Here is a 24,672-nt window from a genome sequence, read left to right on the forward strand (position 1 = left end):
GGTGAGATCTTGCATGTGTACATCTGTCCTCCCACAAACTAGCAAGTCGTATCAGAAGAAATATGTGTTTTCCATTTAAACAAGATTCCCTCCAGCACTGAAACTTTGATTGTGTAAGTTGATTGCATTGATATGGATATTTCTGTAAGATGTGTGTGCTACTATTCACCAGTGGGAGAAAAAGACTAAATTGTTGCAGTTTGTCAGTGTCTTGTCTGACATCCTAATCACCAGCTGGAAATGTAATGTGACATGCTGCTAAACTGGAATGTGGACAGAAACTCGATTTCTCCAGCGGTTTTTCACACTGTGATCCTTTATTTCTTAGACCAACAGAGAACAAGATTTTTGTATTTTCTCTCCTTTAAAAGCCACTGTTTCTTTTGAAATGCTGAAATAAAATAAAAAATACAAATCTAAAAAAGTTTACAGCTTTACAAAGGCAAGACATGCAATCTTTCTACTCACTCTTTTTTTGCCAACAAATAGGAATAATTTGAAATATTGTTTGCGTTAGTGGCTGCACGGTAGCACAGTGCTTAGCGCTCTTGCCTCACGCAGCAAGAAGGTACCTGGGGGTCCTGAAACAGAACATCAATGGGGGACCTTTCTGTGTGGAGTTTGCATGGTCGCCCTGTGCATGCGTGGGTTTTTATCCGGGAACCCCGGCTTCCTCCTACTGTCCAAAAAACTTGCTTCATAGGTTAATGTTAATTGGTTACTTTAAATTGCCTAGATGTAAATGTGGGAGTGCATAGGTGGCCCTGCGACAGACTGACTACTTGTCCAGGGTGTCCCCTGCCTCCGCCCACAAGTGACCGGGATAGGCTCCGGCAGCCCCGTGACCCCCAAAGGGAAAAAAGGATTAGAAGATAAATGAATGAATGTTTGTGTTAATAATTGAATTAAATTAGTAATTAAAAAAATAACACATTTTTATAGTCATTTGGAAAACATTTTTTCCCTTTTTCTTTTTCTACTGTTTACTTGCGCATGTCCACCACCTACAGTTGGAAGAAGGTTGGTGCCAAATGTGGAAGCGGTGCAAATCTCTTGAACTGAACGTAAAACGGAAACGGTTCAGTTTGACCTGGTTTAGCTGGTAACACTTGTTCAGTGGCCACACGTTTTGTACGTAGAGCCAAAAAACGATCATAAAAGCTTGGGTAGCTACATGTGAATGCCATTGCATAGACTTGTTATTGGAAGGGCAGTTTGAACGCATGTTGCCAAGAGTGATGTGTCCATTGGGGGCTGACGATACTGAGAGTTTGGGTATTGATCTCATACCAAGTAATTGCAGAGTTAGTATCAGTATTAGTATCAAATATAATATATTAATATAATGACTATAGTCAATACAAAGAATACAACAGTAAATAGTGCAAAATAACAAGAAAGCAGCAAAGTAGCAAAAAATTGAACAAACACAGCATCACAAACTATTATTTTGTAAAAAAAAAAAAAGGCAGTGATAAATTAACAAAGCTACTAGTGCAAAATGGATAAACAAAAAACAAAAATGTAACAAATATAAACACAAAAAATCCTGTTATTGTGTGCAAAAGTTTGTGAAAAAAAGTCAACAGGGCAAATCAGGTATAAACTGCAAGTTTATAGCTTCTTTTGCTTATTTTCCATTCTTTAGTTTTGTTTTTATTATGTTATTGACCAAAGATTTAAAAGAAAGGCTTTTATTTTAGAGTTTCATTTATTAAGTTTGCTCAGTTTGTACCAAAACCTGTGCATTTAAGTGGGAATGATTTTTAACACCGATTTCACAAACCTGGCAAAACTATTTGGTTCAAATGTTATTAAAAGCATCAAACTAGACTAAAGTTTATCCATTAAATTTTTTCTTTTTCTCCTTATGTGCATTACATGTGTGGTATGCTACATTTTTTTTCATGCATTGTTATTGCCTTATAGATCCCCTTAAAATGTGTTTATTTGGTTTAGTTAGAGCTGCCTCAAATTGGTGAAAAAGTTTTTTTGATTTTCATTTTGTCATATTTTTGCATTCTAGCATTGTGTGCTCATTGAGTATGAAGGAACTATCTAAAGGCCTGATTGCAAGACCATTAGTCATGCAGAAAACAAGAAAAAACGAGGTAATCAAAATGGAAATGAGGCAATAGTGCTCTGGAAATAGATGAAGGCAGTTGCCTCATTTCTGCTGAAATAGGACTTTCTGCAAAACCTTTTTTGGGGCGCTCTCCACCTCACCCGCCCTTTTTCTTGCTGATTTGTTGATAAGTGCTCATGTTAAAGGAGGAAAAGTTCACATTTTTAAAGCTCCTTTGGTTTTGAGCCGTTTACAAAAAAAAACGAAATTCCATTACTGAAAATGTTTTGGTTCTTTAAGAACATGTTTTCTTTTGATCAGTCTGTGTGAGGAAATTTTGTCTTACAATGAATCACTTATTTTAACAAGCTCCCCATTGTCTTAACAAGGCATCAATGGATACACCAAAGTCATGTTGGGACTGTTTTCTGGAGTATATGTCGCAGAAACAAAAAAGTGCATAATAAAGTAAAAAAAAAAATTAAAAAACCTACATAAGTCGCTCTGGAGTATAAGTCGCATGAAAGACATAGATAACGTTATGAGATCAGGTTTATTAATTTTGAAGAGCTCTACAAATGCATCAGTAAACACGTCTCCATGTCAGGGATCATGATCATTCAGTCTTTTTTGTTTTATCGGTGAGGTTTATCTTGTACTGCAGGAACTGTGCTTGAATGACAGGTTCCTACTTGGTGGTACTTCCATGTGTCGGAAACCCCGTTTGATGACTTTCTGTGCCGTATTAGTCAAAGCAAGAAAAAATAATAACAAGAATAATAAAGTCTCAATGCAAATAAAAAATATATCATGAAGTTCAGGAAAAGAACGATCAATCTTCTCCATGTTTTTTTTTCGGTCGCATTTCTTCTGTGTTGCTGTCAGTATAGAATACTGATACAAACCCCTACTGTGCCCTCTAGTGGTTGTTAGTGGGAAACAACCACTAGAGGGCAACCGGGAAAATAACAAAAGTATGAACCTGTTATGTGTTTTTTTTTAATTCACATATAAATCATTTATGAATATAAGAAGGCCAAATAATGCAAAAGAATGCAACGTACTCTCTGAAAATACAAACAGTGTGTGACATTTGATAAAGTAAAATGATTCTATAAAAGAAAAAAAGATGAGTTGGGTTTTTTCTCTTTGGTGTTTTAGGCAGCATTTCAGTGTTCAGGGAACTCTGTGCATGTGGTTCATAGAGAAGGGCTCAGAATGGAGAGGGAAGAACGTGGTTTCATGTTAACAGAGGACTCAGGGGGGCAGGAGAAATAAGGGGTGCTCTGTGCATGTGGTTCATAGAGAAGGGCTCAGAATGGAGAGGGAAGAACGTGGTTTCATGTTAACAGAGGACTCAGGGGGGCAGGAGAAATAAGGGGTGCTCTGTGCATGTGGTTCATAGAGAAGGGCTCAGAATGGAGAGGGAAGAACGTGGTTTCATGTTAACAGAGGACTCAGGGGGGCAGGAGAAATAAGGGGTGCGACTAAGTGGCAAGGCTTCTTTTGTATTTTTTAATAAGTAGTCAGTTTTCCACACATGTGCCACACTAATTAACCAGCAGGGGACATTGTGTTGAGTGTGGCATTCAGGCTAAAAAGAGATAATATAACGCAACATTGTGGTCCTGGTTCTTTCTTCTGTTGCCCCCGGGGCAGACGAGTTCTCCACCTGTTAATAAAACTCCTAATTGGACCTTTGACAGCGACACGCCCAGGGAATCAGAATCCACGTGAAGACAGGAGGGGCACAAAAACAGACCAGACAACAGACTCCATTGAACACTGATGGTTAATTGATGTTAGCTGATACCATAGATGGGGTTAGTAGTTGCCTTTGTTTGAAAATGTACACGATTGATTTTAAAGCTGTGTTTCTCACTGTGACTTATTTTTTGAAATTGGTCATCTTTGAGTTATTGGGAACTGCTACAGACTGCTGGTGGAAAAAAATATCTTACAGAACTGAACCACAAAAGCTTAATTTTATGAAAGTCAAAAATAAATCTCTTATTTTTTGTGTTGCAAAAAAAATGTCATTATTATGAACGTTTTTCAATGGCAAAATAATCTTAGTTTAAGAAAACATGTGGTTAGAACTTTTTCTTCTTAAAATAAGATTCTTGGTAAGACCTTTTTTTTGTTTTACCCCATTGGCAATTTTATTTTCCTTTTATGGAGAATTGCTTAAATTTTAGGAATTTTTTACTTATTTTTAGGGGGTCTGTCATTGTAATGAACATTAAGCATAAATCCCAAGATTTCAAAACAACAAAAATCTTCAAGATTCCAATTAATTCAAATTTAGTTTTGGTTTTTTTTAACATTTCTTGAAGTGTTTTTCTCATGACGGAGGACATACATATAAAAAGGGCTTAAATTTTCTGAGTATTTCTTTTTTCAAATAGATGTGAATAAAGAGCAGGTGTAAAAATTGCATTGATAACATAGAAACAGCAAAACACAAGCTCCCTGCTCCACTCCATTCTGATGCTTCTGTTTGTAGACAAATAGATCCATGTACATCTTTTTATTCTTTATATGAGCTGGCATCTGGCTTAAAACTGGGTGGCTGGATAGCTCCAATGTTGCTTATCTTTTGGTAATGTTAGGTTGGGGTTGTGAGGGGCTGTAAGCCAGTGAGAGATGATGGGAAGGGGCGGGCTTTTTCCAGGTCAACAAAACAAAATAAAGTTAAAAATTAAATGTGTTAAATGTACCCATCAAAATGAAAAATGAGAGCTGGGGCTCACAAACGAATACATGGTGTCATGCTATGGTTGCCAGACAGTGAATCATACATACCGTGGATGTCTCATCTGTGACCCCCATCCATGTGTTGTGGGTGTTATCACACTTCATTTCAGCTGCATGTTTTGGAGATAACTATGTTGTTATGCTGGTGTGACTCAGACCACGCTCTCCTGCAGGGTTGCCACGACCCTCATCAAGAAGTTTGAGATCAATATCTGAATAAGCTGGAGGTCTTTTTACTGTCATGTTTACTGCAGCACTGCAGGTGCAGCCGGCTGCATGGTCTCTGCTGTTTGGTAGAAACAGTAAGATTTCTTGTTTTGTGTCCAGGAGTCCTTTATAGATGTCTACTGTTAAACAAGGTTAGGGTGAGCAGGCTGCATGATATGTCAACTTCCTTTTGACATTTTAGTGATCTAAAGTACTCTCCAGTGAACAATTCTGTCATCCTGTCTGGGGTTTATCAGACATGAAGCCAGATCCCATTGAATTAAAAATAAAACGACTTCTGACAGACTGCCACTCTGCCAGCCAAAGGGGGCTGGATCCTGAAGATTCACTTCACCTCCACACCCTGACCACACAGCCCAAATTAACCCCACTGGCGGTCAACAAAGAGAATGGGCATGGCTTTGTCCTGATTTATTTCACACAAAGCTATCATAAGGGCCCAGTTGGCCTCCTGTCTCCTCTGTGAGCCACACCACAGCCCTTGCCTTTCTCTTAACACCCCCCCGCCCCGCCCTAACACTGCTTGTCGCAGGCCTTCAACCTGTCAATCTGTGGATGATGCAGCCACAAAGACAGGGCTGTCTCAAAAGGAAATGATTAGCAGTTAATGGTGCATCATTGCATTTGCATCAAGACTGTGTGTGCGCACATAAAGAGTGGCATTGTCAGTCAAGCTCAGTGGGTCCAGACCCTCCCACCGCATGTCCTGCCCATGTGCTCCCACAGGGGTGCAGCCACTTATGGCCATTGATATGGTAGAGATGGCTCTGTTTAACACAAACACTCACTTATAGGCTCAGCACAGGACAATGTCATGCTGAGCCCATAGAAAAGCTGAAGATCGCGACAATGCATCAGTCTGAGGGGGCCTTGTGCTAAAACGTGTTTTTTTTATTTCCTCTATGGATGCTTACATTATTTTTTGCTCAAGTAGGATTGAGGGTCTTTTGTTTTTTGTCATGTTGATGCTCCAACACCAGGGAGCAGGTTTGCATGGATGCAGCCTCATGCTTTACAGTCTGCTTGCCGCCTGCCTGTGCAGAGGATGCTTTGCTCAGGAGTTGTGGACCGTGGATGTGGACACTGAGAAGGTTGCATTCAATTCCTCAGTTCCTGTGGTGTTATTGTTGACAGAGACGGGAGTCGCTCATGATGGAACCAGCGAAGGAGCAACACCAGCTCCTGCCTCTGAACATGAAGAAGACAACTCTTTGGGCTACACAGGTACTGCTGCTGACATTTAAAAATTAAATGACAAAAACAAAAGATTTCCTTACTGGTTACTTAAGAGTTGACACCATGATCAAATACAGAAGATACTGCATACATAGCCAGTTTTAACTGAGTATTTGTACTTTATTTTAAGACGGAGTATTAGCACCACTGAACCATTTTTTCCCCTAATAATTTTATCAGTTTTTCTTTTCTCGTAAAACTACAACTATGACTTTTTTCTCATAATTTTACAATTTCATTTCTGTAAACTTATTTATTTACTTATTTTTATTGTTGTTCTAATACTTTTTTGTATAATTTAAATCATTTAGAAAGCAATTGCATAAGTGCAGGAAGAAATCACTTTTGCGATTCAACTTGTTTTATGTGACTGTTATTTGATGGCTACCTTCTTTTCAAAGAAAAACCAGAACTACTCAAGTATCTTTGAAAGTTTTGTAATATATTTCTTCATAACTCTTCTGGAAAAGTGTTCTTGATTTTCCTTTGTTTATGTCTAACTTTAAGTAATTTAATGCACAAACAGCGTTAACTAACCCCAAATAAATTGATCAATTTCTCTCTGAAATTATTCTGTTCCCACCTTTTAAAAGTCCAATGGGAATGCTTTTACAATAGGTCAAAAGATGATCAAATTAGGACTTCAAGTGTGCTTCTTGGGGAAGATATTTGCCAATGCTAATATTTTCTACTCTTTTTTTTTTGGTTCCAAACCAGCTAAAAGCTGGCCCAGCATATCAAGAGACACAACCTTCATAATGTAGTGCAGAGAGCCCTAGCAAAAAAAAAACAGAAACAGTGATATATGTTCAGACTTGCTTCTTATTGATTTGGGTTTAAAGACCACGGTCTTGAGCTGATAACAAAAAAAAAAAACAAAAAAAACAATTGTGCGAGTTGCCCCAATATATGCTGCAGGCAACGAGCTCAACAACTCCAACTTCTAAGTGAGATAACCGACTCCACTCTGTGCAGCCCGCTGCACACACTGACACACACTGCAGCAAAAAAATAAAAAAAAATCACATTACATTCACTCACAATGATGGAAAAGGGTCAATTATTGTCTGACATCAACTGAATACACAATGGTTTGTTTTCAGACCCCCACATTATTAAAATATGCAACATTAAACTACATTAGCAGTAATTACACAAGTTACAAAATCAAGTTAGATTGAAATCTTTAATGGTGCAAATTTGAACTAAAATATTCCTGTGCTAGCTATTGTTTGGGCCACAATGTCTAAATTGTCTTGGCCTCTCTGATGAAGGTCACAGCATGACGTTGATGATAACTGTATGGTTATGCTGGGATTTTTTCCACATGTCCAGTAAAACCCAGAGCTGCCGAGTTGCCACACACGGTGAAAGAACCCATGAAGGTTTTTTCTCAGTTAATATGGATTTCCCTTCTTTTTCTAAAAGGCTGTGTGAGGTCCAGTAAATCACCTTGGGCGGGAGGTCTCCTTGCTGTGACAACACAGTGTGAACAGGTTTTCCACTCGCTTTGAGGCCAAAAAATCAAGCAAAACACGTGTCATCCCTAATTTGGTCCAGACTTTATTATTCCGTCTGCTCCAGTTTGTGTGTGAATCTGAGCCTTAGTGGAAAGCTGTTTACGCCTCCTTTTTTTAAAGAATTGGGTTCCAACAATTAATTAGGTGATCTTATTTTTATGGAACCTTTCACAGATAAAATTATGACCTAAAACAAGCAAGTCGAATAAAAATAAACAAATTGAATGATAAAAAAAGAAACATGAGACAACCTATCAAACTGAAAGGTTTCCTAAAACAATAGGTCTTGACCCGTTACTTAAAAGGTCTTAGAAGAGTTCATTGGGCACAGGGACAAAAGGAAGGCATTCCACATACAGGCCAAAACCTCAAGAGAAAACTGCCAAAAACCTGCTAAACCACGAAAAACCTGCAACAAAAGCTTTTAAGCCCCAACAGGTTTTGACTTGAAGATTTCAAAGACTGAGCTGAGGAATGAAGGGATAAAAGGTCACTATTGTATCTTGGTAAATACTAATGATACACATTTAAAATCGGTGTGGCATTTGGAATTCAAACAGGACAGAAGTGACGGGTCTTTTTGCTTGTTTTTGTTAAAAGCCATCTGAAGCTGATTGAGAGAACATTCACTGAAACAGCTAAAAAAAGAAATACAATAGTCTAGCCAGATGAAAAGGAAAACCGTGGATCCGTACTTAGACATCTTTCTCAAATGAAAGCAGTTTTTAACCGTCTGTCTTGAATGGCTTTCCAAAGATGAACTGTCAAAGACCCAAATCTGAACCTGGACTGGACAGCAGAGCTGAAAGGGCCAAATCACTTCTTTATCTGAGGAATTTTGTCAGGAGCAAAATTTGAAGTCTATTTTTATGAAACTTGTTTTTATGTTTATTAAATAGGTTTAATTTTAATAATAAATAGATATAAACAAATGCAAAATAAATATAATAAATGCAGTTAACATGGCACAATTTCGTATATAATAATAATAATAATAATGATAATAATATACAAAACTTCAAATAATAATAATAATAATAGAAACACATTTTATCTAGTTCATTTAATGATGAATATGCAGATTGCAGCTCAAATAAAAAAAACTGTGTTGTTTGTCGATGTATTTTCTGCAGTAGCTTGTAAGAAATCTGCCTCTGAGTTGTGGGCGGGACTGTTGCCGCATAGTAAGCCCACCCCCACATCCCATCCTCCATTTGTTTACATTCTCTTCTGCTATCTTATTGCCCCTCACACCCCTAACCTAACATTACAGATGGAACAATAATGTTGAGCAATAATGGAGTTATCCAGCCCCACGGTTTTGAGCCAGATTCCAGCTCAGACGAAGAAAACAAAGACGTACATGGATCTAATTGTCTACAAGTGGATGCATCAGAATGGAGCGGGGAGCTTGTGCCTTGACAATTGTAGAATTTACGTCACAGATACAAGCTTTTTCAAATCACATTTTTTTCATATGCTTCTAATTAACAATGATTTGTACAAAGAAATACTCTGAAATGCAAAGTTTTTTGGGACATCCTTTGCATGTCCTGCAGGCACCTGCACATTCCTTGCATGTGATACGTAAGTGCACTCAGTAAGGAGCCACTACCCTCACCTTTCTAATGACTAGAGTGTGGCATAAGGCAGTACAATAGCATCATCCATACCTTATAAGTGCATGTAACTAACATTAGCCCTACAGACATTTCACAATACCCTTACCACATACACAACAATGGGATGTTTCATTTTCAAATATCCCTTAAAGCGGTCATAGGAGCCTTGAGGAAACTGCAACCTGCATTCCTCTTAAGATGCAGCCACTACTGTCTATGACCCTTCACAAGCAGGACAACCGAAAAACTCAGTGACTATGACTAAAACTGGTAAGAAATAAATATCACAAGACTCCCAACCAAAATTAGGCTAAAATCAACCTTGATTGAAGACGTCACATGCTTTGAGTGCATTCTCACTGTTGTCTCCAACAAGTCTCAATTTAGTTTTACAAGTTTTGAAATAGAGTCTAGGTAAGTTTGAGATACTTGTGTTAACACAGTGAATGTTGTGAAGATTGTTTCAACACATCCAAATATGATCTGTGGTGACAAAGTACCACTGTTTGCCAACCAGCTGTTGGAGATAAAAGGTAATTATCTTGAGATGTTTGCAAGAGTCCTTTATCTTCTCAGGTCAATCAGCTCCTTATGCCTTAGAGAGGCATAACTATGGTAAATTGAGGAATGCCTCCAGGCTGTACCCTGGCTTTGCCCTATGATTTCTGGTACAGGCTCCAGCAATTCCTGTGACCCTATTGGCACCAGTATAAGTAATGAATGGATGGAAGAGTATTGCCATCACAACTTTTAATCGACTTTACTGGCGGATATAAAGGCTTAAAGAAAAAAATTCTATGTGCTCCACTGCCTTTGTGTTCACCTTGAGAAGGCTGAATCTGTCTAATGGACAACTCTAGGAGCTCCATCTTTAATCTGGCCATGTAATCCCATCTGTGCATGGAAATTAGGGAATCGATCTGGCTTGGTCAGTGAATTGGAAATGAGACTAATGTGCCCTAATACCTCAGTTTGGTTCTCGATAGGACCAAATGGATGACTGCCAAAGACTCCATTTCCGAGGAGCGTGACTGGCTGGTTGGAACATAGGGATAATCTTGACAGCTGCTAATTTGACTTGATTTGTAAAAGGATCTGCACTCTAAAGTGTCTCATCTAATCATTTATGTTCTGGATGTATTTAACTGTGAGTTTCTGTCATATGATGCTAGTGGTATTCGTGGTGAAGGAGGTGCATTCAGGGATATTGTCATCCCAGTCTGCCATATCATTGAGAGAAAGAGTTGTCTTTGTTGTCTGTTGGTTGCTATTGGCATATTTGTAATATCTGTGAAACATCTATGATCCCAAACCTTCTCCGACATTAAAAAACAGCATCAAGCACAGTTCTGAGAATGAACTACTGTGTATCTGCTAATCACCTGGGGCTAGTACAGTAGATTTTATGATGAACCACATGCTGATGTGAAGTTTCCAGTGTATTAATAGGGATTTTTATTGCACTCCCCCCAACACACGGACAGTGAGCCAGCTCTAAATTGTTTCCCGATATCAAAAAGCTTTGCACACATCTTCCCATTCATAATAAATGAGTAGGACCTAAGTGGAGACAATGAATTAGAGAGGCATACTAAAAGTCTTACACTTTTTTTGCCCCTTGGCTAGATGAGACACTTGCCAAGGAGAGATGAATTTGGTTGTTCCTGTGTGTAATATTGCATTTCTCACAAATCTCAAACAATATCAATTTCAGAAGACTCTTTTGTTTGTCAGGTACTGGAAACAAGAGATTGAAATGAACTTTGACTTGTCATGTGTAGTTGGTTTAAAAAAATGCTAACGCCAATAACACTTTACGATAAAGCCATAGAACACACAATGAAGGCGTTTTATTTGCAAGTCTTCTACACACATTTCTTCATGTTTGAAGGAGCTGTTCTGCTCACTTAAAAATTGTTTTCCTTGGATAATTCTGGTGTGAACCTGAACTCCTGTGTGAAGCAAACAAGTGAACTCTGGTTGCCAGGAAATGCTGCATTACAATGTATCAACAAACATGTTCTTGTGGACAACGTAAAGTTAAAAGCCCACTCAAATAAAAATCTTATTTTTGGTGCTTTTAACATACTCATGTACAGGTTTTCACATAAAGAACATGTAAAAATAAATTTAAGATTAAAATTGCATTTCTGGGGATTGCTTTATTCAAACAGTTGGGAATCAGGAGCACATGTAAAAATGCAGTTGGACAAAGCTTATAACTGTGACATACAAGTTACTACAGCAAGTCACAAACTCCCTGCTCTGCTTCATTCTGTTGCATCCACTTGCTGAAAAATACATCCATGTACGTCTTTGTTTTCCCTAACCGATGGTTCAAAACTGTACAGTTTAATAGCTCCAATACTGCTCACCTATTTTGATGCACCTGGAATGTGAGGTTAGGGTTTTGAGGGTCTGTAAGATAGTGAGAGAGAGTGTAAACAAATAGATCATGGAATGTGGGGTCAGACTTAAAGAAACTATGTCCTAGCAAACAATACTTTTTTTTTGTTTGTTTGTTTTGTTTTTTTGTCATAATGCTAATTAAAAAGACCACTAAAAACACTTTACAATAGATCGAAAGATGATTGGAGTGAGACTTTAAGCATCTTGTCCAAGAACAGCACAGGTATTGAGCCACTGGCCAGTCAATTGGCAGATAAACCAAACCAAATAAAGGTAGATTTTTTTTATTTTTTTTTTATCATTCTCTGCTCAATATAATTTAATAATAGTATGACAGATCCCTAAATCTAACAAGTCACAATGGGTGTTATTGGATTACACTTTTGGAGCCTAAATGTGTGTTGAGGGCCATCTTAGCATTTACATGGAGACTGTTTTGCTGGAATAGAAAATTTTATTTTTTTTCCCAAACAGGAAGAGCAGAAATCCTTGAGCCCAGTCTCTGGCCGTTCAGAAAAGAAGTCTTAAACTGGTGGCCTTGAGTTCCTGAGTGCTTGTTTTTGCCTTTCTGAGAAAAAGCAGGTTGAGACTCTGCCTGGGTTTGAGGCAGTGTCAGCTTTACCATGAGAGAGATTGAGAGCTTTGTTCTCTCTCCATCCATTTGATCATTGGTGGGCTCCTGTATGTGGCCTTCGGTCCCCACTCTAAAAACCAATTTCCTCCACAGTGTCACTGTCCGATGTATTGCGCGAGAGTCACATCAGCACCATTGTCACATTTCCATGACAGTCGTTTCTGTTCTTTAGCTTTAGAGCCCTAATAACTATGATGCTGGAAGGAAAGTCACCACTTAACTTTTAGCCAGCTGCACTCACTTATATTATCCCTTTGCATCAACAGAGACGGATCCGTGGAAACTCTTAGGGGAGCGATTCACTGGAGATATAATTAGGTCTAATGATGTACTAATGCCCTACATGCCGCTTCTTCAGCGTTACTGTACTGGAAAGGACAGTAGAGGTTTTGTACTCCCCATCCAATCTCCTTTTATCTCCCTAATCTACCCCGCTTCATCTCAGCTCTGCCCAAAGAAATGTGTCTATTAGCCTTTCTTTCCAGCATTACAAGTGGACTAATGTGGTCAAGAGGCACTGGACCGTGATAAGATAAGAGATGGGAGTTAGTGCAAGTGTCCTGAGGTCAAAATCACAAAGAAAGCTCAATAAGAATTGACTTAGAAGATTCACATTTATTCTTTGGATGTCCTACTATTAATTAGGATGGAGGTTAGATAAAAATGTTAATAATCCTTTTCCAGTGGCCCCATTTGATTCCTAATATTCTAGTCAAACAAAAACTTTTTTTATAGATTTTTCTGTGAAAATAGGTCATGCTCTTCATCATCTGAAACAGGGAAAAGTTAGGACTAAGCTTCATTAGACTCCACTTGAGTTGGTGGTTCACAAGGCTTTCATATCAGTGACTACACATTCAAATCTTAAGTCATGTTTTGTTTGTTACAACCATATATTACACATATCTAACACACATGGTTTATTGGGCCAGCAATAAAATCTTACAATCAAATAAAAGCAAAGCTTTTTAAAAGGGTTTTGTTATAAATAAGTGTTAAAAGTGGAAACTTTTAGTAATTTTCCTGGATTTTTTTAAACTTATTTAGGAACACATTAGCTTTTTTGAGCTCTAAAAAATAATGTGCATTTTTTCAAATTAACTTTTAATATTTCATAAAACTATTTAATGTCCCTGATTCATCCAAACTAAAATGTCAACATGCTCATCCCCTCATCAGATCTTGAGTACGTGGGTTTTTGGTTTTTATTCCTTAAATAAACACACTTTTTTAGTCAATTGTTGTTTTTATTGTACTTTGACACTTTTGTAGCGCAAATAAATAAGATGAAGATTTAAAATAATAAAAAGCATAGAAATACAATCCCATAAAATAATTTATTGTTTCACAATAGAATTGTGTGTAAAGCATCTGCAAAGACTCAGCTGTTATCTCCACTTGATTGTCTTGATTTCTTTGAGGTGTTTCCTCTCAGTAGCCTGTTTAAAGTGGGTGAACACAATCTAATATGATCTTCTGTGCAGAGGAGAAAGAGATTTGGACTGCTTTATGCTGAATTAGGAAACTTAAACACATTTTGAAAAATAGTCTGCTTGTAACAGTAAAGACAAGCATATTGTTTTCTGAGAGTCCTTAGCTTAACTCATGTGCTGTAAAGGTGTTAAAAAATATTTTATTGTAAAAACAAAGCTTTAAAATCATTCTTTACTTAATGGCCAGATGCTTGTTTCTCATCTTCCATATGAATGTAGAAAAGGTTTACTACTGGTCTTTGCCAAAACCTCTGTGTAGTTTGACACACATCCTTGCATAAAGAAAACCAACCATGACGTCTCAACTGAATTCGATTAACATTTTATGCATCTTCACAGCAAAAGAGCATGTGTGACAAATGAAGATGCTCTATAATAGGATTTACCCTATTTTCTGCACCAGATTATGAGGCACATTAAGTGAAACAAAGGAGTCAAAGTCTGTAGGTCTGTCAGACTTTATGAACTTCATTCAAGGTTACTCTAGAACTCTAGAAACACACGTCACCCACAACAGCATATTCACAATACCTGTAGCTCCCAACCTTGTTTGCAACACGTAAAAAAGACCATGTGACCACGCTAACTTCTAACCTTCTTACACGTAATAAAAAATATTTAAAAAAACAAGTCAGACACCGCTACACATTATCCATAGTAGCCATGTTAGCGTATTTACAATGAAGGACAATCTTGTTTGAAACCACTAGGGGGCCCAAGTCTGGGTCCCCCTATACCGGTCCCCAGCCTGGACAAAATATAAGGTTGTGACAGGAAGGGCATCTGGCGTAAAATCTCTGGCAAACCCACCTATGGGAATCAGTGAAAGCTGATTCGCTGTGGCTTATCAGGGATGAGCCGAAACATGAACAACATTTTGAAAAAAAGAAAAAAAAACAGACTGACATTTTGACAGAGCGTCGCCTACCTCTTTAAATCCCTTCAACATCAGTAGACACAACCAGAATTAATCCAAAAATGAAGCACCCAGGACTATAAGATGCAGTTATTTTTTGTGAACAATTAAGGCTTTAAAGTGTGCCTTAAATTGCAGAAAAATACAGTAATTATAATTCTAATGTCAGGTACACTTTTTTGCAGCTTTTCTTCCTCCTATTTCTTCTTTATTTAAAATTATTATCCAAAAAAAAAAACATACTTTCAGACACCTAGATTTGCTTGTCCAACCAAGCATGATGGACAGAAGTACCCTGTTTACAGGCTCAGCTCGCCTGAGGACTTACTGTATGTCAGCTGGAGTTAATTAGGAGAAACATGGCTGTTGTAAAATTTTGTTCATAATTTAAGCATCAAATATTTGTATTGATGTATGTGTTAATTGCTCAAAATGATCTAAAGTTTCCTCCCCACTCCATATGACTAAGTGAAAAATGGAGTCATCAAAAATATGCTTATACACTACATACTTAGATAATTAGCTATAATTTCCTGCCAGCACATAAGGAGTGCTGCAACTCAGTTCACCACCCTCCCAGTTAAAATTACTGCAATAACTGTCAGCCAAGACTAATGGCTTGATGATCTGTGAAATCATTGCTCCTTTTATTGCACATTATGTGATTCATGCAAGGACATGTTGCACATGAAGTTCAGCCAGAATCAAGAGGCTGCTTCTCTAAAAAGTCTGCGCTGTCAGGGGGATCTGAAGACGCGACAGTGTGACTGTGTCTCAGCGGGACTCAGCGTCTGTGGGCGAGAAGGAAATGTCGTGACGGCCGTAAAGCGGGACAGCACCTGCTCCCTCCTCTCTGGTGCAGAGTGTTGGACCAGCGGCACCACATATCCCATCATCCATATTTATTTCTTTCATCCCGGCGTCTGTTTGCTTTGGCAGCCAATGGCACAGAGGAAGGAAAAAGAAAGAAAAGGCCTTTTTGTTTGAGATGCAGATAATACATCTAGCATAAGCTTTGGCTTCTGCATTTTTCTCTGCTCCTGGTCCTCAGAGGGAGATCAATCACTTCTTCTGGCTTCATGGGTCCACTAAAATTACAAATATTGAGGAATGATATTTACTTTTGGTCCTCTGGAAAATCTTTGAAAGTAATGCTTTGCATAAATATTTGAATAAAGTCTTGTATTGGTGGGTTTGCTGTCAGGAATTGGAAAAAAAACATTAAGGAACAATTTATGCCTTCACTCTTTTGACTTTTTTTTTCAACGATACAGTAACTCCTGGCGGTGGTTTTGGCGTGAAGCTTTGGGTAACTGCTGAAACTGATGAGCTTACCTTTTTTTAGCTTCTACATTAATACCCTTTCTGAGTCTGAACTTTTAAGAACCAACATCTTCATTGTCATTAATCAAGGGAGAATGATATCTTGGTCAGCAGTTATTGGCTTATGGCACATAATAAAACACTTGGAATGGAAATGGCATTCTACAAATAGATCAAAATAATTCTAAAAATAGAGCAACGGATGAAAGGCGAAAAGGTAAAGGGTGCAAATAAATGTTTTAAGTGACCCACATTAGTGTCCAAAGTGCAGTGTGAGGGGATTTCTCCAGGGGTTGAATGCTCAGGGCTTGGGTGGCTGTGCATGGAAATGGGGTAATAGGTTTCACAGCTCTGGGGAAGAAACTGTGGCTCAGTCTGTTGTTGTGGTTTCTACTGGATCTTCTTTTTCTGAGAGCGCTCCCAAGATTTATTTACGATTATGCATTTACAGTACAGATAAATAAACACTGACCGATGATGACTGATCGATCCAGAACATCCTTAGCTATATATTTAATCAGTGTGACACTGATTCATTGTGTTTTCTGCAAGATAATCGAGTGTAAATTAAATATGTGTGCAAACAAACAAGTAAACAAGAATTAAGGACAAATCCATTCACATTTGAGTTTCATAAAGTTCAGTCCACTCTTGTTTTTCCTCATCAAAATAATTCAAAGAGAACATTATTAGAACATTCTACCACAATTCAAAGGGTTTCCACACATTGGACTGTAATGGTGGCTTGATCATGTTTTGCTGTGTTGCCCGCTGTTATAGCACTCGGTCATTTTTATTTTATAGTAAAATAAACTTTCTATACCTCAATTCAAATGGTATCTTCCAATATCTTCATTACCGATTTATTTCATTTTAAATGATTTTAGAATGCTATAGGTCGATTCGATTAACAAGTTGCTGATTAACACACATAGATAATAATTTGCTCTCGTGGTAAAGAGTTTGGTATAAGAATCACGCAACATGACCACACCACCACCCTGCACGATCAACTGACCCCTCTAACATCACTGCTAAACTGCTAACCTAGAGCCTGCTTCTGCTTAGACTTCAATTCAATTTATTTTACTTGGAAAGTAAGTAAAAAAAGACATCAGACAGAACTTTATTATTTATGATTGTTATAATCCAATTCCGTCCATATAACTTCAGTAAAGCCAAATTATATTATATCGTTCCTATGTACTGTATACAGTCATAGTTTAGATCAAAGACTTCACACTGATCCCTGTTCTGACCAAGCAAAGCTACAATAGGTGCACTTCCATTACACATATGCGCAAAACTTTATAGTTGTTCTAAAAATGTCGAAAAAAACACAATTTCGCAATTGCACTGTTTCTATTAAATCATAATTATGCGAATAAACACAAACCAACTAACGCAATAAGTTAATTTAAAAAAACATAGTGACGAATGTGAACAATACTTTCTGCAACGCCACTAGTGCTCATCCTCATCTATCAAGAGAGACGTCTGCATCGTATTCAGGCCAAGGGCGGCAAGCTTCTTACAAAGGATAAAGCGATTTTGGGAAATCATGGGTGGAGATTTTACATAGAAGCTGTGGAGCCGACAATTTTGCATGACGCGCTAAACTTCTGATGAGCTGTGATACTGTGGGACCTCTTGTGGCCCCCACTGTGCAGAACCCAAGGCAGCCAGTTCCTACCAAGAAGCACATTGCCATCACTACCTATAAATTGGCTATCTGTAGTCCCCTGACTCATTTAATTAAAAAAAAAAAAAATCTTTCCATTGCAGTTTTACAAAAAATATGTCAACTTCATATGCCTCGTAAACCACCTCCTCCAAGCCCAAAAACGTTTTTTTGAAATTGTCTTGTTTCCATTAGGAAAATTTATTATCGCAAATCCAATTTGCGCAATTTCATAGTCAATGGAAACGCAGCTAGTGAGAATGTTGAATCTGTCACTCACTGATGTCCAGATGTGTATTAACTTAAGTCTCGATTGTCACTTTCTAACCAAGAAGGGGGGTCTGAGGGCAGGGATGTCAGTTTAGTTTAGTCTGTTTAGTCAAAGTTTTAGTTTTATCCTATTGAATTCTATTAATTTATGATCCTTTTTGATTGTATGTTTACCTTACAATTACCGGTACGAAGCCCACTGAGACAACTGTTGTTGCGAATTTGGGCTGTATAAACAAAATTGAATTGAATTGAATGGGTGTCTGAGCTTATTATGTTACTTAGGCATTAACAATGCTGTTTGTGTCATATATTTTTATGCTGGAAGCGGTGTGGCTTTTCACTCAGCAAGCTGCTCTCAAATTTGGTCCGATTTTGTCCAACTTTGTCTCCATGCTCCATGAGCACAGTCATGCATGAAGCCCAAAGGCTGCAGGACTGAAATAATGCATGTTAATCCTCGTGTTGAGTGGTGGCTGCCGACATAATCATACCTCCATGTGGAGTTCCACGTCTCAGGGGGATCGTTTGAACAGAAGCAACTAACAAACGGGTCTTTTACCGCAGAAGTTGGAGAACATCCGAGCTAACTTCCTGATTGTCTGCTGCTGCAAATATTCCAACATCTGACTGCATTTTTGATGTTGTTGCCAGGATGTTACGTGATAGCAGGGTGATTTTAATCAGCCTCCGCAGGCCACAGTGAGGCTAACGCTAAACAGATGCTAATGTGAGGCCCATTAAAAGACACTCGCAAAGAAGGATTCAGGGAGTGCAGGCAAGCGTAAAAGCAACAGCCTGTTTATCGCCTCATCCATTGATGTCTTGCAAACTTCTTCCAGGCATCCCGTGAAGCACACTGGCTTCCTTCATCCCCACTATCTGTTCTCCTGTTTTGCATTTCATGCAACAGTGTCATGCATTCCCTGAACACAAACAGCTTCCTAAAGTTTACCATTACTTTTACTCAAAAGAGGTTTTAAAAGTCTAGATTTTTAAAAACATTTTGCTCGTATTTTTGGTGTCACGTGTGTGTGAATGTGTTTGTGGAACTCAGTGATACATCCTCTGGTTTATTGTACAGCTGAAGGAGGACTTCAATGGCAATTTTATCTGATATAGAAGTCAATAAAAGTGCTAAAAAAGTTTTGCATACACAAAAATGTGAGCTGAAAGCATTCTTTTATTTTATTTTTTTATGTAAAAAAAAATCAAGCAATCATGTATTTCAAGTAATAGTTCAATTTCTGGTATTTGATTCAGCCACAAAGTAATGTATGAACCAGAGGTGTCAATGCATGGTAACCTGAAGATGTATTCACTTCAGAGCTCAAATTTTTAGAATGATTCTTGAAATTGCTATCTTCTGTCTTTTTTTTTTTTATTTATTGGGTTGTGTCCTTCCTATATACTCAATAACTACTAAAAAAAACTATCTAGTGCTCACTCCTTTTTTTTCATCAATCTCACAATCAACAGTAATAAAGCTAAACTTTATGACGAATATTTATGAATCCACTGTGTTCTTAAGATGAAACTAGATAGTTTATACATTTAAATACAATTTTTTCCCACATGAAAAATCGCTTGAATGCAATGGGTTGTGGCCAAACTAGTGAGCATTGATGTACTTGGTACACTGGTTTTTCGCATAGACTACTGGGCAATTTATAGGGTGCTTAATTTAAGATTTTAGATTCAGACAGCTCTACAAAATGCTGAAGCCCAGATATAGTGCACTAAGTAGTGAGTAGTAAAAGGATTCTGACCCAATTTTAGAGATGAGGATGAAGGGTTAAGGGGTGAAGTTCGCTTCATGTCCTACTTTGGTTCTTGAGAAGATGCTGGTGCTCTTCCTCAAAGGTGTTCTGTCTGCGCTTTGGTTGATCTTTTTTTATCTTTACAGGCAAAATACAGTTATAGATTGTTTTCAGTTTGCTTACAGATTGCTTTTCTAAGGATAATTACAAGTTTTTACCCCAGATTTATGATGAACTTCCTGTGGGCTGGGTCACAGCCTGAAAAAGACACAGCTGAAGGAATCCCTTTCTCAAACAATCAGCAAATTGCTAATGGATTTTTTTTTTTTTTTTGCACTTTCAAATATTTACTCTGTTTTTGAAAACATGCTGCTTTCAAATCACTTCTATAATGTGATGTTTTCCACAAACTCACAAAAGACTATGTATGCAAAAGGAGGAACAGTGACACAATGAATAATCACAATGAAAGGCCGTCAAGGACAGGACATGAATGATAAAAGGTTGGAGTGAATGAAAATCATTCCGCTAAAGTCCCGGGGAAAGCGAGCACAAACATCTGCGCTCTCTTTCTTTCCAAGGTGACTCCACCTGCAACTTCACCAGTGTTGTGGTATTAAATCTTCCACCTGTGGAAGCTGAAATCCAAAATGCATCACTCATTTTAAGATTAAAATCATACTCATCCGTTTACTGTAACAGACGGTTTGTGTTTACGGTTGAATGGGCAGCATCCTTTCAAGGGGAAATGTTTTGTTTCATGCTATCTTGCTTAGAGAGCTTGCACTGAAAGGCGTGAAACAGTCTTAGACGAGGAGAAGGCTATGTGGGCTCCTTCGGCTTACCCCAACCTCACCGTCACCCTATCGCCTACATACTGAGGGGGCTTAGGCTTTGTGAGGAGGCCAAAACATCTGAAAAGAGGCCCAGCATGTTGTCTATAGAGGAACCCCCATCCTTCTCTGCACACAGAAACATGGCAAGAAAAGACAGAATGTCCTCTTTGAATATTAAAAAGAGATTTAACAGAAAAAGAATAAAGATAGGAGCTATTGGATGCTGAGATGGAGTGGGGAATGAGCTTCTCCATGCATGGTCAGTACAGAGGAAAACATTGTCTCTAGGTTTAAGGATGGCCAAGCAGGGGGTGCCTCATATAGTTGGGAGATGTAGAAGGAAGCAGAAAGAAGGACTTATGGGAAGGCTTGAATTTTTGTGAAATTTTAGGGTCTAATTTTTCTCTTTTTTTGTAATTAATTTCCCATTTATGGACTAAGATGTCGATTTTTCAAGTTACCTTTTTGGCACAAAATTAAAGATCTGGCTCTGTGTTCTGGCTCACACCCATCACCATGTGGACTGCATGTTTTTTGGCGGCACTGTTTTCAATATTGGTCATGCCTGGAGTTCCTAAAAACCCCAAAGGTGCATACAGGTCCGATCGCCTGTCTGGCTCTGTCAAGTCCCACTGGTGCAAACAGATGCTTCAAAATCTTCACCGAAATCACCACTTGTTTAGGCACTCTCATAAATGTGACCATAGTATCCAAAGTAAGTACAAACGTTTTTATAAAGCTGTCAACCAAAATATAACCAGAAGTCATCTTGATGTGGCAGCTAAAAACTTTTTTGGCAGCAGTCAGGGGTATATATTACTCTTTTGTACCTTGTGAGTTCTTGGAAGGTTTTTTTGTACAGTTTGGTTGTTGTGTTGAAAGCTCTCTGTTTCCTCTGCTGCTGTCACAGATGTCACATCTGCTCCTGCTGGTCTGATAAAGGTTGAAGGGGGAATATTAGGACGGAGAGGCAACTGTTTGTAGAGCTGCGTCTAGAAACAAAAAGTCTGTCCGTGTTTAATAGTGAATGTTGCTTTAAATGGGTGATTTTGAGTCCCTAAAAAAGGGAAAGACTGGTAACATCAGCTTAATATTGGTTTCTACTTGTGTTTTCTCTAAATCATTGTTTTAAATCTGAGTAAAAGTGCATGAAAAGCTCATGAGATCCATGTGGGTTTTGAGTGAAGTATTTATTTTTGCTCTAGCTTCTTTTCTGTGCCACATTAGACGTTTACACGTTTTAAAAAGCTTTTTTTTGGCACTCAGCCTTTCATAAAGTCGACCATGCTGATGGGTCTGAGAGTGGACTTAGCTGATAATTGTTGTGTTATAGCTCCCGGCTGCTTGCCGGGGGAAACCTAACAGTTCAGTTGGTGGAATTCAGCTGAGCAGCCACTTTACTGATCCGTGGCTGTAAAAGCTTTCAGGGAAAAAAAAAAAAACAGACCCGTGCGTGTCAAGTGTGAACTGAGCGTGTACAGTTGCAACATGATGCACACATGGGTGAAGAAGAAAGGAAAAAAAAAAAGCTAATTTCTGGTTGACAGGCGCATTGCCTGTCTGCTCTCTTTCAGTCATGCAGCATTTGCCAAAATCAAGGAGCTTATAGGACAGAGACTTTGAAATCTAGCAAGGAAATTTTTGGGATGTGCAAATATTTTAGTAATGAGAATCCTGTTAAATATATTAAAGATGTGTTAATGCTTAGCAAGTAAATTTGACAAATAGGGCACAAATTATGCTGAAGAGACAAATTAATGAACTATGTTTGTTGTTTTGTCATTAAAGCTGATTTAAGAGATGATTGTTCATTTTATTTAGATTTCTTGATAAAATCTTGTCATGATTAGTGTGAAAAAATGTCATTCTGGTTCGAAAAGCAGAGCTTGAGAAAGCCTAGAGTAAATTCCAGTTGCCTTCGCTGGGGGGCGCTGTTTGGTAACAAGTGGAGCACTGGGAAGAGCTTTGAGCAGAGGAGACTGCAGTACACTTCCAGCTGTTCTTTTCTTCACTCACTTGGACCCCCGCCTTTTCTAAATCTGTCTGTATTGAACAAACAGCTCAAATTAAGGCTTTTGAGGTTGCAAACAATCATAAGTTGTTTTTTTTTTTAATTACTGATTGCATTGAAATCCCATTAAAACTAAAGTCAAGAAAACGTCTTGACTTGTTCCTTAATGCAAGAAAATATGTTATACATTAAGAGGACTCCAGGATTTCATGAAAATAATAGGCAAAAATCTTTTTTTTAAAATATATTTTGTTTTTATTCTAATTTTGCTGTTTGCTGTTTTTTGTGCATTGCAAACATATTCTGTTTTAGCCTAATAAATCATGTTTTTTCATGTTAACTTAAAAAAAACATCAAGTTTATAAGTTTATACGAGTGGAAATTCCTTGAAAATGCTTATTTACCTTTCTTGTACACTTGTTTTTTTTAACGAAATAATAAAAAATTAACTAAATCGGTCGATATAATGGAACTTACACTAACTCCTGTAGCAATCTGCAGATAAAAACAAAAAAAACTTGTTTGAGTTAAGTAAGTTTCCTGCTGTTGGACTCAGAAAAGGTGAGGTGCTGTGCGCGGAGCAGCTGCGCGCAGCTCCAAGGGATCCAGACGGGAAGAGGTTAAATTTGCTCGTTGGGAAACGTTGTCAGGTCCTCAGAGGGGGGGCAGAAACCAGCGTAGCAATTGACGAGCCACTCTGCTTTTCCTTGAATGAAATGCTGTGAGTATGAAGCTTGACTCCCCCCCTCCTGCCTGAGGTTCTGCGCCTGCGACGCGCGCGCCAGGACCGTTGGAGTTGGAGCGTAGGAGCAAACGGGACGGAAAGTGATGGAAAAGTTGCGCTGATCTCTGTCCGGCGCTACTGGATGAGAAAGGAGAGTAGGAAGTCGCAAAGTTTGCGATCTGAACTGGGAGTGAAATAATGTGAGCGGGAGCTGCGGCGCTTCTCTGCTCCGTCTGCGGATTTATGACTGTTTTTGCGCAGAAGGACTACATTATTCCAGGCTGTTCGCCTGGATGAGCAGTGAGCGCAGCGCCGGGATGCATTCAAAGACAGACTAAAGCTGTGCTCAGACTCTTACTTTTAGTTCAAGCACACTTCTGCTCAACTCCACGTGTTAGAATCCAGGGCTTCTTGGACTCGTTTTTTCCTGTTTTCCTCACATCTGATTCCTCCTTTCCCTCCTTCATCCAAAAGGAAGTCATTCTCATGAACAATTTCAGCAAGCAAACAGTTGGAATGTTTCCAAACTCTGGATTTTGATATACATTTTTTTATATTTGTCATGAAGGAGTGGATGCTTGAACTGTGTTTTTAGTAATCTGGATTATACTAGAACATTTCTTACAAGAGAGACGCTGAATGATGTCTGCAACTTCAATAGGATTTTTATTTCTGTTAGGAATTCTCCATGTGTGCTCAGGTAAGTCCCAGGAAGTTAGTTTTTTTTTTTCTGGCCACATTTATCTGTTAGTTACTGGGAGATAAAACTGATATTTGTTAATTTACATATCAGGAAATGGAAAAAGTAAATAAAATAAATATGAATCTCGTTTCTAAGTGAACATTTGTAAATAGAGAGTACATTTGGACTCAAATTGGGTTCACACTGAAGAATATTACTCAAAAACACAAAGGCAGGACTTTTAGTGTGGATTTCCTGCATGAAAAGTCATTAAAGACACTTTAAAGCAGGACAAAGGGACATACTTTTGCCTCCTCTGTAGGAGGTGGAACCTTCAAGGTAAAGGGAAGGTCCAACTTTTAAAGCTGAGCACACGTAAAGTCACACATAAAGTGCTGAGACCGTATGGGATCAGGGAAGAGAGCAGCTATCATCGGTCATACAGACAGCATAAACCCCATTGGGAACTGTATTTCCATGTATGCCATGATTCTTCCCACAGATG

The 24,672-nt window shown here is 38.3% G+C and overlaps 1 protein-coding gene across 5 annotated transcripts in view; it reads left to right on the forward strand.

Moving 5' to 3' along the window:
* robo1 (roundabout, axon guidance receptor, homolog 1 (Drosophila)) overlaps positions 1–24,672 on the forward strand; it is a 247,734-nt gene that overhangs the window by 82,117 nt on the left and 140,945 nt on the right. Inside the window, exon 3 of one of the 5 annotated variants that reach the window (XM_078929630.1) lies at positions 6,185–6,274. The exons of 2 other annotated variants lie outside the window; for them this stretch is intronic. In XM_078929630.1, the coding sequence (XP_078785756.1) occupies positions 6,185–6,274 (90 nt within the window). Of the gene's footprint in view, positions 1–6,184; positions 6,275–20,076; positions 21,466–23,315; positions 24,186–24,672 lie in introns of those variants that run through there. 2 more of the 5 variants (XM_078929631.1, XM_078929634.1) reach the window with 2 other exon arrangements.

Source organism: Oryzias latipes, chromosome 13 (genome assembly GCF_053564925.1).
Source record: "Oryzias latipes strain Hd-rR chromosome 13, Olatipes_Hd-rR_3.1".
NCBI lineage: Eukaryota > Metazoa > Chordata > Actinopteri > Beloniformes > Adrianichthyidae > Oryzias > Oryzias latipes.